The following is a 17,704-nucleotide window of genomic DNA, read 5'->3' as shown; positions in this document are numbered from 1 at the left end:
ACCACCACCCCCTTGGGGAGAATAGTGTCAGGAGCCACATCCCTCCCAGGACCCCCGAACAGATGAGAAAGGGCATCAGGCTTAGTGTTCTTGGAACCCGGCCGATACGAGAGGGAGAAGTTAAATCGCCCAAAGAAGAGTGCCCAGCAGGCCTGGCGAGTGTTCAACCTCTTGTCCGAATGGATGTATTCCAGGTTTTTATGATCCGTCCAAACCAAGAAGGGCTGCGCTGCTCCCTCCAACCAATGGCGCCACTCCCCCAGAGCCAGCCTGACTGCCAGCAGCTCCCTGTTACCTATGTCATAATTTCGTTCTGCAGGGCTCAGGCGGTGAGAGAAAAAGGCACAGGGGTGCACCTTCTCATCTCTAGGGGACCGTTGGGACAGAACCGCGCCTACCCCGACCTCCGAGGCATCCACCTCAACAATAAACTGCCGTTCAGGATCTGGAAGACAGAGAACAGGAGCAGAGATGAAACGGGACTTAAGAACATCAAAGGCCTCCTGAGCCTGAGAATTCCACCTGAACGGTCCCTTGGGTGAGGTGAGTGCTGTTAAGGGTGCAGCAACCAGGCTAAAGTTCCGGATGAATCGCCTATAGAAGTTGGCGAACCCCAAGAACCGCTGCAACGCCTTCCGAGAGTCAGGGATTGGCCACTCGACTACGGCCCTTACCTTAGCAGGATCAGCTTTGATCCCCTCCGCTGAAATAATATGCCCCAAGAACGAAACTGACTTGGCGTGGAACACGCACTTCTCCGCCTTGACATAAAGCTGGTTCTCCAGCAGCCGTTGTAGCACCTGACGAACGTGTTGAGTGTGTACCTGTAAGGAGGGAGAGAAGATGAGGATATCATCGAGATACACAAAGACAAATCTGTTTACCATGTCTCTCAACACATCATTGATCAGGGCCTGGAAGACAGCTGGGGCGTTGGTAAGCCCGAAGGGTAAGACCCGGTATTCAAAGTGTCCCGTAGGGGTGTTGAAGGCTGTCTTCCACTCATCCCCCTCACGGATACGGACCAAATGGTAGGCATTGCGGAGGTCTAATTTAGTAAAGACCTTGGCTCCCTGTAACAATTCAAAAGCAGACGACATCAGAGGCAGAGGATACCTGTTTCTTATGGTGATGTCATTTAGACCTCTATAATCAATGCAAGGACGCAGGGAGCCATCCTTCTTTCGTCAGGGCAGAGAGTTCCTTGTAGAGTGCACCGAGAGGGGCAGGAGAGGAGAGGCCACGAAGTGTGGTTCTGGTAATGCCAGGGCAGGAATTGGAGCCTATGAAAACAGGACAAGAACTCAAGACTGGTAGTAGGTCACGAACGAAGAGTAGCGTGTTCACACCACAACGGTCAGACACAAGACTACACACGAGGGGAACTTAAAAGGAGGGAGAATTAAGGAATAAACAAGCCACAGGTGTGACGGCAGCTAAAGTAGTTAATAAGATAACGATGGGGAGGGAAACCACGAAGACAATGAGCACATGGCGAACTGTCAAAACAGACAAAAAACAACAACAACCTGCTGATCAGACCGAAGTCATGACAATAATGTGATAGATTAATGGATTGGAGCGAAGGTCCTCATAGACTGTAAACAGGAGTACAACGACAAGGCATCTGAACACGGTTTGGCGTAAAAATGGAATGACCTCTTCATGATACTTATTCTGTTCCAAACCTAGTGAGCGTCTTCTGTAGGCATCATGAGCTGCATTTCCATTATAGATTTGCACAAAACTTTTGCGATATTTGATAAATCTCAATAAAATAACTATTGCAAAATGCCAGCATTTCTCTTAACAAATGGTATGCAACTAAAACGGACATTTTTCCTCTCGCGATAAATTATGATGATGGATGTTGAAAGGTTTACATATATAGCTGCCACCGCACTAGTCATTATTTTTAATCGAAGGAGATCTTTATCTTTAGCGAAACAGTGCAGAGAGCTGCTTCTGGGACGCTTCTGAAACGTGCCACGGTATAAAAACAAGCATTGACTAGAGTGGTCGCAACAGAGCGGTAATGCGCTGCAGATGTGTGTAGTGTAAATAAGGGGTTATCTAAGCATTAATGTCATGGAAAGCCCCTTATAATTGAGAGTAGCCAGCCACGTATGACGTGTTTATTGGAGGTTATAGTGCATTAAAGAATGATCATGTGACTTTTACGTATGCCAGGTTACCTGTAAAATTTCCATTGCAGTTTTGTGAAATAATTCTTTTTGAATTGCCTGAAAACCACCTCATGTGAGCGTTAATATATTTTTGCGATATATGGGAGTTTTTGCAAAATTGATGTGTTTCCATTTGGTGTATTTTCAATTTGCGCAATTTGAAGGGTAATGAAAATGCAGCTATAGGCTGCTGTTCCAAAAGGGCATGTCTACACTTGGCAGAGAAACAAACACTGGTGCGATTGCTCTGTTTGTGTTCATTTGAATGTGTGAATGCTGAACTCTAAACCTTGGTTCGCACCAAATATGAGGACCGAGACCAACTTTTTAAGGGGTCTCAGTTCGCTTCCAAATGAACTTTGGTGTGGTTTGGCTGATATATGAACACAACATGGACCAAAGACATCTAAACAAACCAAAAACAGGATGTAATATCACAAGATGTGACTTTAAAAAGGACTAAATTCTCTAGCATACCTGGTTCTTCTCCTCATAATAACTATGTGACGCAAACGCATCACATGGCCTTCTGTAACGCCCACATCTAGAAAACAGACACTCCCACCTCTGTAAAAAACATTATTAATTAACTTTACACAAGAAGTGGCTGCTTATGAGACAAATACAGGTATCTTGACACTGGTGTTAAAATGCCAAGTTTTAACAGTTTATGCAATTTGGCTCTCCTTATTAATTATATTATTTTATTTTATTATCATATACCATCCATATTGAAAGATTGGAAGATTTGTGTGCAAATAGTAACTCAGGTAGGTCAAAAAACATAACGAGAAGTATTGGGATAATTCAGTATCTTTCACCCTGGCCTCATATTCCTTTAGTCAAGTTTTGTTTTAATGAGAAACAAATAATAGCCAGTGAAACTAATTGAGTGTACCTTAAAATCCTTAAATCATATAAAAATCCTTGGATCTGTAACTGTCTCACCTTTTTCACCCCTCATGAAACAAACAAAACAAAAACATACAAACCAAAAGGCCCAGTATAAGCAGATAGGCAGCTGTAATGGCAGGTCATTTGCTCCCCAGGAGAATTTAAGTAAGTCTTTACTCTGAGCAGTAAATCGGCCTGTCTAAATCCCACCATGAAAAGAGGCAACAATAACTTCAAATATGTTTTTCTTCTCCCAAAGGCAAACATCATAATTAAAGACGATGGCAGTAAAATGACAGGCACCACTGACTTATGTAGTTTCATAATGTTACTGTTGGAGGAAAGAGGGAGGAATGTGGATTTCAAGTCCTTTATTAGAACACTCTCGCTCTCCCTTGTCAGCAGTGTAAAGACGGAGTGAACTCCCTCAGCTTGAAACACATTAGCTACCGCATCTGTGGGGAACAAGGGCCTTTTAATAGACCCTCCAGTTATAAAGTAACTCATGCGGAACTAGTTTTTAATGTTTGATATGTATGTAATACAATATTAGTTCACTTACGATGCACCAGGAGTGGCTCTTTCTGTGTGAATCTGCATGAAATCGGTGTCTGGGCTAAAGCAGTAAATCACTCTAGTGCTGTTTGTCAAGGCATTACTGGAATAGAAGTATAAAGTGATTTTTTTAAAACAATTTTTTAGGGGTGACTGAAACACACAGAAGGTAATACATAACTTGTAAATGATCTAATCTATGTCAATAAAACAACAAAACTGAAGCTGGGTAAATTAGTGAGGAAACTATTTTTAGACAGACAGACAGACAGACAGACAGATAGATAGATAGATAGATAGATAGAAGACCACTAGTGAAAATGATTCTCTTGAGGTTTTTTTTATTTGTAATAATATTTGTTTTAATAATAATTGTATATATATAAAGTTATCAATTGTTTTAATTTTACTACTACTATTATTATTATTAAACAAACAAACAATTAAATGAACAAATAAGGAAAATTATATATGTGTGTGTGTGTGTGACCCTGGACCACAAAACCAGTCAGAAGGGTATAAATAAGCTGAATAAATAAGCTCCGTTGATGTATGGTTTGTTATGATAGGACAATATAATAGGAAAATCGCCTTTAAAGTTGTCCAAATTAAGTTCTTAGCAATGCATATTACTAATCAAAAATTAAGCTTTGATATATTTATGGTAGGAAATTTACAAAATATCTTATTGGAACATGACCTTTATTTAATATCCTAATGATTTTTGGCATAAAAGAAAAATCGATAATTTTGACTCATACAATGTTTTTTTGGCTATTGCTAAAAATATACCCAAGCGACTTAAGACTGGTTTTGTGGTCCAGGGTCACATATATATATAACCCAAACATGTTATGTTTTGTGTTTTGCATTAGAAATGCTACTATTGTTTGTGTGGAGGTTAAAATCGTATTTTTTTTTTCATCGTGGTCTCTTGGGGTCCTTTGGACCCTATTGTATATCAAAGGGAACAAAACCCATTCTGTCCCAATGTGGTAAATGAGCCTCTGACAGTATTTTGGCTTTCAGTTGCTGAGTAGTGGGAATAATTTTTTATTTTTTTTGCATTCCAAGGATAACAGCCCTATCTGCTCTTCCTGCCAGCCTTCAAGGCCCCTGGCATATCACTTAGATGCCATCTGAAAACATAATTGACTTCAATATTGAAGAACAGAACCGTGTAAAATAAGATTCCATGAATGCTTGATTCTTCTGAGCACTTGCAGGATAGGACTATTCCTCTGCCAGTCTCTCGTTACATCTTCATTTTGGCCACCTCATAAAATCAGCCTCATAAATATTTTTCATGTGTTATATAAACCAACTCAACTCCCAACTGCAAGTGGCCAAGCGGTGTGTTTTTTTCGAAAAACACAGGGAAACATTTGTGGAGATGAGCTGTTATTGGAAGCATTTGGCTGTGCTGCAAAGAAAAATCACAATTAGGCGAGGGTTTCACCTTCAACTATCCCCAAGAATAACACAAACCGCCCGACTGACAAATATGCGGTGCCTATGTAGCATGATTACGGCTAATTCCCCTCATCTGAATTCAGAAATTCTGGCTGAAGCAGAAAATCAAAGATATGATCAGACTCATCATAACAAAAGGAATTTTTTCTGGTAATTTATGAGAATTTTAGACATTGTCTATAGATCACATTGTGTGGAAGCAGGTCCCTTAAAATGAACTGAACACACTGATTTTGAATGTACACTTTGAAATCCCACATATTGTTTTAACAGTTGTTTTGCACAGAAATGAGAGGGACATGGAGCTTTATATGGCATTACATCAGTTATGATGTTTTAAACAAAAGTGCCATACATGACGTGTTGTCTGAGAATCTGTCGGAGGGGGAAATGCTGAATTGCAGACCACCAAACGACAGAGGAGGCCACACAAAATCTGCATTCCCATACCATAAAATGGGACTTTTATAAAGTATCCTTCTATGCGTGTGTATATATATATATATATATATATATATAAAATGTTAATATAATGATCTCTGGACATTCATCAGTTGCAGAAAACTGCCATTCCGAAACAATTTTGGGGGCATTTGATCGCAAGACCAAACAGTCAATAAATACAAACTCAGAGGCAGAAAATTGCAGAGCCACCATTTCAATCACTTGCAAAAAAGGGAAAAATATGTGTAACCGTTCACAAATCAGTTTTTATTAATTTAAACACAACCAAATAATAAATGTCAAAAACATCTGTACACATCTTTTTGCAGACACAACAAACTGTTTCACAATGAGGCCCACATATTGTAAATTATTTCCAGTTTGCATTATGATTGCATCATTTATAAAAAAAAAAAAAAGTGTGTTAAATCTAGAAAACATCTACTGTTACCGTGATCTAGCAGCAAAATGTGATTCCCCAGTATGCGGGGTGGCGGGCGATGCAATAAGAGGGGTGAAATTGTAAATGTGGTGAGAAAAACTAGGCCAGAGAAGACGACCTCACCTGCAGGAGCCGAACATCATCATGTGCCGGGAGGGAAAATTAAAAACAGATCGAGTTAGCTGGGGAAATTCACAGTCAATAGCACATGTTCTCAACTCCATTGTGAGTGTGTGTGTGTGTGTAGGTGTGAGTGAGTAGTGGCTTTCTTTCTTAAAGTCTAAGAGCTAGAGTTTCCAGTCAACAGTTACCTTAGAACTACCAATATGCATCATGAAAATCCAACTACAGCGATTTCCAAGTGGACATAATCAAAATAAAAAGACTACTTCATACAAAATTACACTTGCTGTACAAGACTTTCTGCTTTAGCGCCGTTACAAAAGATAATAAAACCTATTTAAGCTTAAATGCCCGTCACGGACGCTGAGGTTCAATGTCCAGCTTGAGCAGGAGATAGTACTGGGGATACAGACATTTACACTCAGTTTGAAGCTTGACATTCAGAAGATTATTATTCTTATTATGCTGCTTATGTTCTTCCTTAGAGTTTGAGCCACCATTGGGATTTAATTCACTTTGAAATCCTGACTGAAAGAGTCACATTTCATCGTGGAGAAAGTCTCTATATGGACTCTGCAAGTTCTCACCACCTTTGAGGAGCAGAAGCTTACAAAGAAAAATACGAAATTATTGACACTTGACATCCATGCTTTTGGTCATGACAAAACAATTATCACCAAAAAAATCCTTATCTACATTTATTTATTGAATGAAACTTCGAACACGTCAACACTTTCAGGCTTTGCATGAGCTACTGCGCCAACGCCTTTACGTACGTACTTCCATGAAACGGCTTTCCACAGCATGTACCTTAATCAATATAGGAAGGAATAGTCCAGTGATTACAAATTTACACACACAAAAAAAAAGTCTGTACACGATTGTCTCTGCAATGTAAATAACGTTTCGTTAAATTTTTTTCTTTAAATTATTTCGAAAATCCATTTTTTCCTCCATCAACTACTTGGTGTAGTGGAATCAAAGTACTTTTACAAAGAAAGCAAAAAGGCACAAGTCTCTTTTTCAGGGCCAGTGCCGGTGCCGCTCCACAAAGTCTCTCGAAGATTATAAATAAGAAGTGTAGAACATCCAGGGCGAAATGAGGAAAACGAAGGGGTTGTGCCCCACTGTCTTTGTACCATCGGTTGAGACATAAAGAGACAAAACATTACACCAAGTCGCAGTGGGATCGGAGTCCTGCTGAGTTCCAAAGTCATCGGTAGCTCAGTTTTTGTCACAGGTGTGAACGCTTGCCGAGACCCCTGCGTACACAGGGCTGTAAAACATTTTGATGGCTTCGGAAAAAAAGCCAATTCACAGTAACCAGGGCCAGCAGCTGCAGAGCCATAAATTCACTCTCCTCCACTTCGAAAAAGGTTTAGGGTTAAGACGAATTGCGGCCATGTGTCAACACGCTGAGCGTGTCGCTCTCTCTCTACGTTATGTGTGTGAACGGTTTTGTTTTTGGTCTGGTGCTGTAGGAACGCAGACGCTCGGGCGACGCAGCAGGCTGACGGTGCTGGGTATGGGTCTGCAGGGCCCCCGCACGGCCTGGGACAGAGCAACAGGGCCGTCACAGTGCTACAAGTACTCCAGGTCCAGAGCATGATGTAGGGCCATGAGGTCAGAGTGACTAGAGATCCTCCAGAAAGGCATATTGTGCTAGAAAGACACAGGGAGAGAGAGTGTTTGAGGGTGAAAGAGAAACTAAAGAAACACAAAACCTGCAATGAACACTTCACTTAGAACAACAATCACGCCCGTGAGTGCCGTCTGAACAGCCTCGATGGCCCGTAACATCACACGAGACTTGAGAAGAGGAAGGCCTTACAAACTACAACCACTGAACCAATGAGATCACTCAGTAAATATAATTTAAGAAATTAATAAAAAAATATCACATTTTGACAGTTAGCTCAATGACATGAAAATAAAGGAAATAAATCTAGTTGAAAATAAAGGACGTATATCTACTTAAAAACAAAACAAATGTACTCTTTGTGTTCATGTTGGTTTAAAAAGAAAAACAAAATGCAAACAAGCAAAAAAAAAATGTTTAGACCATTTTCAATTTAATGACAAAATGTCATGTTAAAACCATATCCAATTAAAACCAAATTTTTTCCTACACTTTGAATATACATGTACACGTGTATCTTAATCTTTTTTAATAATATCAAAAAGGTTTTTGAAAATGTTTTTCAAGGTAAAAAGCCTTTCTAATAATAATAAATAACATGAATTATTCATTCATAACATATGATTTCATTTTTGGGGAGTCAGCTCACATGATATTGTATAACCTGAACTTGGTCACGAAAAGATTTTAAGAAACTTATTAAAGTTTTAAAGTTTTAAAGTTTCTTAAAATCTTTTCATAACTTCAGGTTATTAACTTATGGACCTTGACACATAGTCATGAGGTTCTTCAGGGGTCCTCTTTACTTCTTGTTCTGTTTTTTCTTTCTGCAGGATGATTTGACGGGTAGATGTTGTTCAAATATTAACAAGCAGTGAGGGAATTTAGAGAAAAAAAATGTTTCCATTTAATTTGAATAGTTGTATACATTTTAAGAATATATTTTAATATTGTTGCAAAAATATAATAAAATATTTAAAATATATAAAACAACGAAGGCCCCATTAGAAAACACAGCAAAATGGTTTACTACTAGTACCTCAGGAAACATAAAGGAGGGAAATAACTATTAAATGCACTATCCGAACACAACATTGCAAATGAGGCATTGTTCCTGGGAGAGGCCACAAGGAAATATGATTCTGCCAGAATGAAAGAAGCTTGTCAGCCCAGAGTCGTCCACACACAAACCATTACTGAGTCTTATCAAAGGTATAGCCTCTCTCGGGCATATGTTCCGCTTAGAGAAGCTTGCACTGACCCTTAAAAGACTCTTTTCTTTTGTTTTGTAAATTGTCTTTGCTTTTAACTTTAAAAGCCAGAGATGGTATCTCCTTTTGCCTCGGTCGAGTTATTAACTAGAGGGGAATTGTTTCTGGGATACGATGGAAAAAACAAAAGTATACAAAAGTTTAACTTTGCTTTGGTGGTTTCATACAAAGTCACCCTTGACACTAGTGTTGTATCTGACAAAACTGTGGCTTTTTATATCAAGCCGGGTTTCTCAAGTGCCAAGGACTTATTAAAATCCCCTGCGCTACGTCTAAACACTTTGTTTCGGAGGAAATGGGGACTGACATGTAAAGCTTAAACTTCCTACATTCACATTCCTTGCATGATTAACTGACAATATGGAACGGATCACTTGGCACAATATAATAATCACACCAACATGTTTTCGTCTGTTTGGAACCTGCCTGAACAACAAGCAGCTTTGATAATTAATTACACAATGAATAATTTCAGGTTTTGTGGCTTACAGCTTTGGAAAACTTGGCGGATGTTCTGAATACACAGGTGGCAGGTAACATAAATCTTCTGGTTTGAACAACAAGAGACGGGAAAACAACACTCCTAATGTTCTTCTGAATATCCTCGACTTATCTAACAATGATTTAAGCGTCTTAAACGCATGTTATATTTATGAACCGGCCCCTCTAACATGCCTGAGAGGACTTGTCTAGCATTACACACGGTGAAACGGCACAGTCACATGCAGGGACGTGTAATTATGTCATCTCGCCTCCTTTTAGAATCATTCTCTCACTGGTCCAATGACATTTTCAGGGAATGGACTGAAGAAATTGAAGGTTTAAAGGAAAAGTGCTATAGAGTTCTAGGCATCTTCATACCTTTTTCGACCCTGTCTCCTCCTCCACGCCGTCCCCCACCACCACATAAACAACTTTCCTTCCGAACCTCTGGATTACTCTCTCGAAGCAGCTCTCTTTTCCTGGGGAGAGAAGAAACAGGTTTAGGTTGCTGCAGAAAGCAAGGAAGCCACATCCAAGATCCAGCCCCTGTGAGGGGCTCTTTAAATACGCAATAAGTTACACAAAATTACGCAGTATAAACACTTTGCCTTGGCTTGGAGATACGATAAGATCGATGCTCAGATAAAAGTAGTCTGAAAAGCATTAAGTGTGCCTTATTCCTCCCACAACGTGGGACAAATGGAGTTTAACAAGCTAAATCAACCTCACATGCAAATGCCGCAGCGAGGGAGGCGCTGAGCTTCGCGCGAACGAAAGTATGAAAGTACAGGTCGGTGTTTATTTTGCATTCAAAAAAGCGGAGAGGCCGAGAAGAAGAAAAAAATGTCAAAGTGGAATGACATAAATTTGCCGAAGTGGTTTCATATGTAGACCTGAAAAGGAGAGGCCCAGTTCAGGCTGAGCTCCAAGAAAATAATCCCAGCCTGATTAGACCTCTTCCTGAACATCAACCCTCTCGTGTGTCCGCCACTTCTGCAGCCTAACCCAATCACACGCCATGTGTCTCGCGGTGTTTACACGTAATATTGTCGTAATTACGGCCACACTCCAATAGAGTCCATTCATACACACAGGTAGTTAATACTGAGCTCACACTTACCTATTTTCGTGGCGCTATAAATATTTTCAATTGGAAATACTACTCCCAGTCCGTAGAGGAGGACCTTGGCGAGGGCAGGTATGAGCTGTGTTGTGGTCACTAAGATGTTCACACAGTTTGATCTGTAATTGAAAGGCAAATTATGTCAAGTTAAATCGCACAAGGGAGGACAAGGCTAACCAGGAGCGCCATTTGTCATCCAGAACGCTCCATGATAAATGGATCTTTAATTGTTGTCACTTAAAATGCTGTTTTTCAAAAACAATACAGTGCTCTTTGAGGTATTGGGGCATAAAGCACACAGTTATTCATGCCTCTCGCTGATTTATGTGTATCAGAGATGGGCTCTATATAATTCGCTCGTGCTAAGGCCTACCTTGAGTGGATTAATGTTAGTGCTTTCAGTGCCAGTGTTAACCAGGAGTCGGTCAGGGCTTCAATTTCTGCTCGCAATTGCAACCAGGCTTCCCTTTTGGCTGGGCCAAGCAGACCTGAAATGAACAGAAACATTGTTTGAGTTGGACCGTCCCACGAATACTTTGAGAAATTTCGAAATTTACCCAGACCAAGTGGTTTCTGCATAAGGGATTATTTGAGAAACTTATGAGTGCTTTTGTTGACACACCACCCCTCTTCCCCAGCAATTTTAGCAAAGCAGTTTATTGGGGGATTACCTCCGACGTTATTTTTATAGGTGGTGTAAATTTCTTTTACTCGTCTGTAGCGGAAGGCCAGCTTTCTCATCCAGTCCACACCTCCTCGTACGCCGGTGGCCAGACACAGGTTGGCACTAGTGGCAGCAGCGTGGAATCCGTCTGTGCTAAAATTATATGTACTAAACAGAGAGGAGGGAAAAAGAGAGAATGGCTTTTGAGCTCGACTTCCGTTAGAGTGAACTGTGAAAGGGCTAGTATGGTGCTAGCTTTACCTTAGATCCTGCCCGTTGTCGTCCGATGACACGTCGTCAATATGGACCTGATCACACTCCTGGAAACAAGCAAAAAAATAAAAGGGCGGCCATGGTGAGCTGGTTGGAATTAAAATATACCAATTTGATTAATGGTTTTCATGTGCAAAATTGGTTGCGATTTGGGAGCTTGAATCCATGAAGTGAATAATGTCTACAACTGTGGCTTCCCAATTGAAGGCTAAGCTCTCTCCCGAAAGCTCAAATCAACCTTCAACCACTTCCAGCCTCTAACCCCCCACCTGCTAAATCTTAATAAAAATAAACACCATCATCAGGGGACCGGGGATCCGACCCATTTGGCCACTACCACTATATATATATATATATATATATAGTGAATCTATCTATCTATCTATCTATCTACAGTCATATTAATTATAATTATAATAAATTAAACCTCTGTGTAAACTTAATGTTTAAAAAATATATGGAGTTTAATTTCTAATTATAAATATACAAAATATACACATGTACAAACTTTATATATATGTAATTTATAATTATGAATTAAACCCCATCCAATGAAGTAAAAAGAAAAATTGGTTGACATTGCCAGTTCTTCTGTTAAACCTCCATTCATATTTCAAGTTTAATCTAACAATTTACTTGGTAGTTGAATTTTAGAAGGAGGTATTTCCTTTTAGCCATTCTTTCGAATTTCCTTTCCAGAACTTTAAGCCTTTTAATTAAGTTTCAACAGGCTGCTAAGACACAAAAATACAAAAAGGACTTCCTTGTTTTAACTCAATCTGAACCTGGCCAAATGCTGACATTATTGCATTCCTGTCTAATGCTACAGCAGGGTAGGGGTAAGCGCTTTAGACCGTAAACCTTTTTTATTTTACTGCAACCACTTCCAGCCTCTAACCCCCCACCTGCTAAATCTTAATAAAAATAAACACCATCATCAGGGGACCGGGGATCCGACCCATTTGGCCACTACCACTAGGGGGATCTCTTGATATACACATCTGCTGGTACGTAAAGTTGGTATCGGTAGACTCCGGGAAGGTAGAAATGTCCTCTAGGTGTTAGGTCTGCTAGTTCAGAGTCCGGTGCCTGAACACAGAGATAGCTGTGGGATAATGAGAGCGTCTGTGCCCCCTTCAGGGTCTCCACTTCTTGGAGAGGCTGAATGATTCTACAGCTCAGAGCTGATTCAGCCAGTGTACACAGTAACACAAACCAGACTTTCTGGTAAATGTAACGTACTAGAAAAATTGAACCTGATGCTAACCGCCAATGAAATTATGACCTCTGATTGCTGCCGAGCCACACACCAACACAGCCTGAGGCCAGCTTTTTGGAGAAAGCAGACTGAAAATCTGTTATTAGTTTTCCATTTATAGTCGTTCTTTCCCCTCTCCCCTTGCAAGAGCTCGAGCTGTTAGTGAGCAGGGCATGAGCATTCAAATAAAAAAATTAAAATAAAATAAAATTTTGGAAAGACAGGGTTGCCTCGAGATCCAAAGAGGAAAAGACTTTGACCCGGTGCCCTGCTCCTCCTCTCCAGGACTCCACAGGCTCAGATAAGGGGGAGGGGGGCTGGAGGTAGGGGCGTTTGTGAGGGGGGAGCCGGGGTGACCTCACATGGAGAACTCGAGTGTTGCGGGGCCAAAAGATGGACTGCCAATTGCAGCCGTGGCTCAGGAACACCTCAAGCTATTTGTGTAATCTGGTTCTAGATAGACAGCGATGGATCTGTAATACTTCTGAAGTACCAATTTGTTTTCCAGAGAGGACCTTTGGACAGGCCAAAATCATTATAGAAAGCTGGGGCCTCCATCGCAACGTTTAATCTTGAGTATTAACGGTTATGATGACAAATGCACCATTTCAGATAAATAAAATATATTGAAATATTTCTAACCGAAGTATGATTTCGAAAAAAATCCAAACTATAAAAACTGTCATGCAAAGACACATTCCAGAAGTACCACCCCCGTTCGAGTGCGTGCAGCTGCCTAGGTCTCTTAACACGTTACCATCTCCATTTGACGGAACCACCGCATGTTTACATTGCCTTTTAATTCGCTGGTTATTACGACACACAATTAACAGTCGTGTTGTGGGCTTCCAGACCTCCGGGATGAAAGTGAGGGCAGAGAAAGAATGCACAACCTCTAGCAATTACTGCACACAGCTGGAGCCCACATAAACCACTTTCTGGTAGCTGCACCCGGACCCTAATGGAGCTGCCCGGTCCTAATGTCTTACAGTAACTCATGAGACTCATTAGGGCAGCTTCTTAAGCACTCGTAAACACCGTTAAGCCTAATGACCGAGGATGGGCCAGCTTTAAGTGGTTAAATACAGCATGTGGTTGATCTTCAAGGTTGGCTGACGGTATCTTCAAGAAGGTGTTATGTTGAAAGGGTGAGGTAATATAAATATTGTATAAACAATAGCATGTCTGAGCTGGTGGTAAAAAAATCAACTGAGATAATGGGGTCAATGATAAATAAAAGAGTTCAATGTAGTTTAAAATGTAGTTTTTTAATATGATTTTGCATATATTATATTTATATTCACACACACACCCACACACACACACACACACACACACACCTCTAAAAAAATTATAACATGCAATAATCTCATATCTCATTGTTTTAATGATTTTAGATTTTTTCATAGTAATTTCTTTTTCAAATATTAATAGGCAATGACACAGTTTTCCCATAAAAAAAATAAAAAAGATTATGCAACAATCTTATTCTTTTTTTAAGGATTTATGAATTTGTGATACAACCATGATAGTATGCACCAAAAATAAAAAATGTAAAAATATATTTTTATTTACATTTTTAATTATATATTTATATATTTGTTATGTGCTTATGAATAAATGAATATATAGGAAAAACTGAGATGGCAATGAGGTTGTCTTTTCTTTTATTGTACTTCTCCTTGTTCACCAAGCAGTGGTTCTTACAAACCTACAATCGCTGCTAACTAACACCAGATGTTCCTACTGTAGGCTGTGTAAAGATCCTCCTCTGCAATCCGTACATAATTACGTCTTACACAAACATGTTGTCTCTGTTTAATTCATCAATTTTTTGATCCCTTCTCATTCGTTAAACTATCCGAAGGTCCCGGTAAAAGAAATGAAAAAAAAATGTGTACATGTGTGGGAAAAACTGTGGGAAACTGCAAGAGAAGCCTAAAAAACTACAAAATAAACACCTTGAAATCAGCTCTTCTCTATTTCCATTCACTCGCTCTCATTTTCCTTTCAGTTCCTCCTCTGACTATCCAGGCCTAGAAAAACCTTTTCATTTATGCGAGCTATCAGAGCCTCCTTTGTTCGGCTGGCATCTGTCATTAAGCAATCAGGCCGGACTGGCTGATTCTTCCTGTTGGCCAGAGGAAGGGCTTTGCTGTCGACTGCACAGAAGCGACTGCTGCAGAATGTCAAAAAAGAAAATGATTATTTAAAACTACAAACCTCACTTTCCCTCTCGTCCCGAGCTGGAAACATCCGTATTGCATTACTCTCCCTGGCTACCACCGTTTCTCTTTTTCCCCCCCTCTCTTTCTCTCTCAGCTCAGGAGATTTCATCCCTGGCCGTGCCTTTGGGCCAGACCCTAAACTCCGCTAAAGCTTAGTCTGGAGAAGGAACTGGCTCCCCACACAGGTGAGTGTCCCAGGTAACAAAGGCACAGTGTGAGTGATTACAGCAATCATCACAACATTCCTCCAAGCCTACAAGCTAAGTCCATGTGAAAAAGCCCAATCCATGGTTCGCAGGTTCACAATGCTGCCACTCCATTGGCAGGGTCTGTCATCCCCCTGTCTGTGAGGGGGGTTCATGACCCCAGTGTTTGCCCCCCCTTCACTTTCCCACCACAGTTGGCCCACGTGAAGGGTGAGAGAGGTAGAGGGGAAAGAGGGAGGGTGCAGCTTACCTGTGGGTCGGACACAGGATATGGAGAACAAAGAGAGTTCTTCAGACCCACTTCATTCCAATCCACAGTTTGTGCTTGAACAGTCATGGAATTCAAACAGCCGAGTAAAACAAAGCTCTCTGGAAGCGTGACCTTCCTAAAACCGAGGCTTTTCGCACTCTGGCATATGAAGATGCAAAAGAGCAGAGGCTGGATTCATGAAAATCTTCTTAAGAAATAAATTTATTGCGTTACGATACGATATGATACGATACTTACGATACTAAAAATTCTTAACTCTACTCATAAAGAATAAGAAAAGCAGTTAAGAAGAATTTCATTATTAAGTATATTTCATGAATCCGGCCCCAGATCTTCAAGTTAAGTTAACTCAAGTAAAGTGAGTATGATGCAGAGAAGATAACGGAAAATATGGTTCGAATTTGTTCAAACACGGTCTCAACACACACATCCAAGGGCCAAATGTTCCACTGCATTTATACCTTATAGGTGTGACGCCAGTTAAAACAAAAGTCCGTCCAAATTGGAAGAAAAGCAAACACCTGCTCTTATTAACAGTTTGACAATCTCAGCAAATCACATGATACATTTTTCACGCATTGTCTAAATTGAGGATCTTAATTTAAAACACAACGTTGCTTCAATCCAAAAAACTGCATAAGGATGAGCAAACCATCATTTGTCACCACATTGTTTGTAACACTACATTTTCCACAAACGCACAACCCTTATTGCTTTTAGGCTCCATTACTGTGGGCTGCTGGGTAAGAGAGGGGCCGATGCTGAGAGAAGACTTTAAAAGCTCTTCATTCTCTTTTTAGTCATTCCAAAACACATCAGGGCTCCTGCCTGGGGACCTCTGAAGCCCTGACAGCCAAAAGACTACCTGCGTCTAGACGTAAAAACACATTCAATCCACAGAGTCAATCGCGTTCCCGAATACACAACACGCGCAGGGAAAGTTATGATAATGACTTATTTCACTTTCAAAAGAGTCACTCCTCTATTTTGGTTTGGTCCAAGGAGCTCGAGGAATTTTGATGGAACATTTGCTTGTGGTATTGGCCAGAAATACTGTATATTAAATAACAAAGCTATCTACCTAAATAACCGAGAGGAAAACTGCAAACTAAGATAGGTGAATTGCACTGGAAAGATGTTAGACTAAAACACTGTCACAAAAAATGCAATTATAAAAAAAGTCACACCTCTACTCAATCCCAGTTGTAAACTGATAAGTGAAGGCCCTTCATCCTGGAGGTGCTAAAAACGTCCCGTTTGCAATGTCACAGGGTTGGCCTCAGGTATGCGTCTGCGGAGGTACGGCCGGGGATAATTGAAACCGTTCCCACCTCTGCAGAGCCAGGGAGGAGAACTCTGTCCCGCAGACGGCTCTGTGTTGTTTTCTCTCCCGGCGAGCCGTGGCCCTTCCCCACTGAGAGGGAGCACGGCCGGGCCTCCAGAGACGCACATTCCCACACACCAACCCGCACTCCACCTCTCACCCAACACACAAGAATGCTTTCATCCCCAACACATCCTCAAACTCAGGTACTGCACGCAGCATATCACACAAACTGGGGTAATTGCATACAAGAATTATGGTATAACCAGTTGTGGTATAACCAAAGAGAAGCATGCCAACTAAACCTCTGTGCATTTCTATACTCATATTAAATGTGTGATTTCTCCTGTAAAATGCTATTTCTTGTGCCTTGATTTCTCATAAAAACAATTAAATATTTAAACGAATTAAAGGATTTTTAATGGGTTTATTTTAGTTTCAAATTCATTTGTCAATATTAAGTTTCCAAAGAAAAAAGTAAATTATTTAAATTAATTTAAAATACTTTATGCATATACACTACTTTGCAAATGTTTGAACCATTATGATTTCTTTTTTGAAACTTACTGTTATTTATCAAGGGCACATTAATTTGATCAAAAGTGGCAGTAAAGACATTGATAATGTTACAAAATATTTATATTTAAAATAAATGCTGTTCTTTTGAATATATATATATTTATTTTTTTTTCATCAAAAAAATCTGGAAAAAGTATCATGGTTTCTTCAATCATTTTAGCAAGACATCTGTTTTTAACATTGATAATAATTAAAAAATGAGCATCAAATCAGCATATTAGAATGATTTCTGAAGGATCATGTGACACTGAAGACTGGAGTAATGATG

At 40.1% G+C, this 17,704-nt stretch overlaps 1 protein-coding gene across 1 annotated transcript in view; it reads right to left on the bottom strand.

Annotated features, from left to right (window-relative positions):
• Positions 1-5,820: 5,820 nt before the first annotated feature.
• LOC107667589 (eyes absent homolog 1-like) overlaps positions 5,821-17,704 on the bottom strand; it is a 45,166-nt gene continuing 33,282 nt past the window's right edge. The window contains exons 14-19 of the mRNA XM_016459295.1: positions 11,559-11,617; positions 11,305-11,465; positions 11,007-11,121; positions 10,631-10,752; positions 9,889-9,989; positions 5,821-7,779 (exon numbers count right to left, since the gene is read on the bottom strand). Of these exons, the coding sequence (XP_016314781.1) occupies positions 7,699-7,779; positions 9,889-9,989; positions 10,631-10,752; positions 11,007-11,121; positions 11,305-11,465; positions 11,559-11,617 (639 nt within the window). The 3' untranslated portion in view covers positions 5,821-7,698. The remainder of the gene's footprint in view (positions 7,780-9,888; positions 9,990-10,630; positions 10,753-11,006; positions 11,122-11,304; positions 11,466-11,558; positions 11,618-17,704) is intronic.

The sequence above is a fragment of the Sinocyclocheilus anshuiensis genome, unplaced genomic scaffold, assembly GCF_001515605.1.
Source record: "Sinocyclocheilus anshuiensis isolate Anshui unplaced genomic scaffold, SAMN03320099.WGS_v1.1 scaffold1679, whole genome shotgun sequence".
Classification (NCBI taxonomy): Eukaryota; Metazoa; Chordata; class Actinopteri; order Cypriniformes; family Cyprinidae; genus Sinocyclocheilus; species Sinocyclocheilus anshuiensis.
This window is presented reverse-complemented; position numbering and strand designations above follow the sequence as displayed.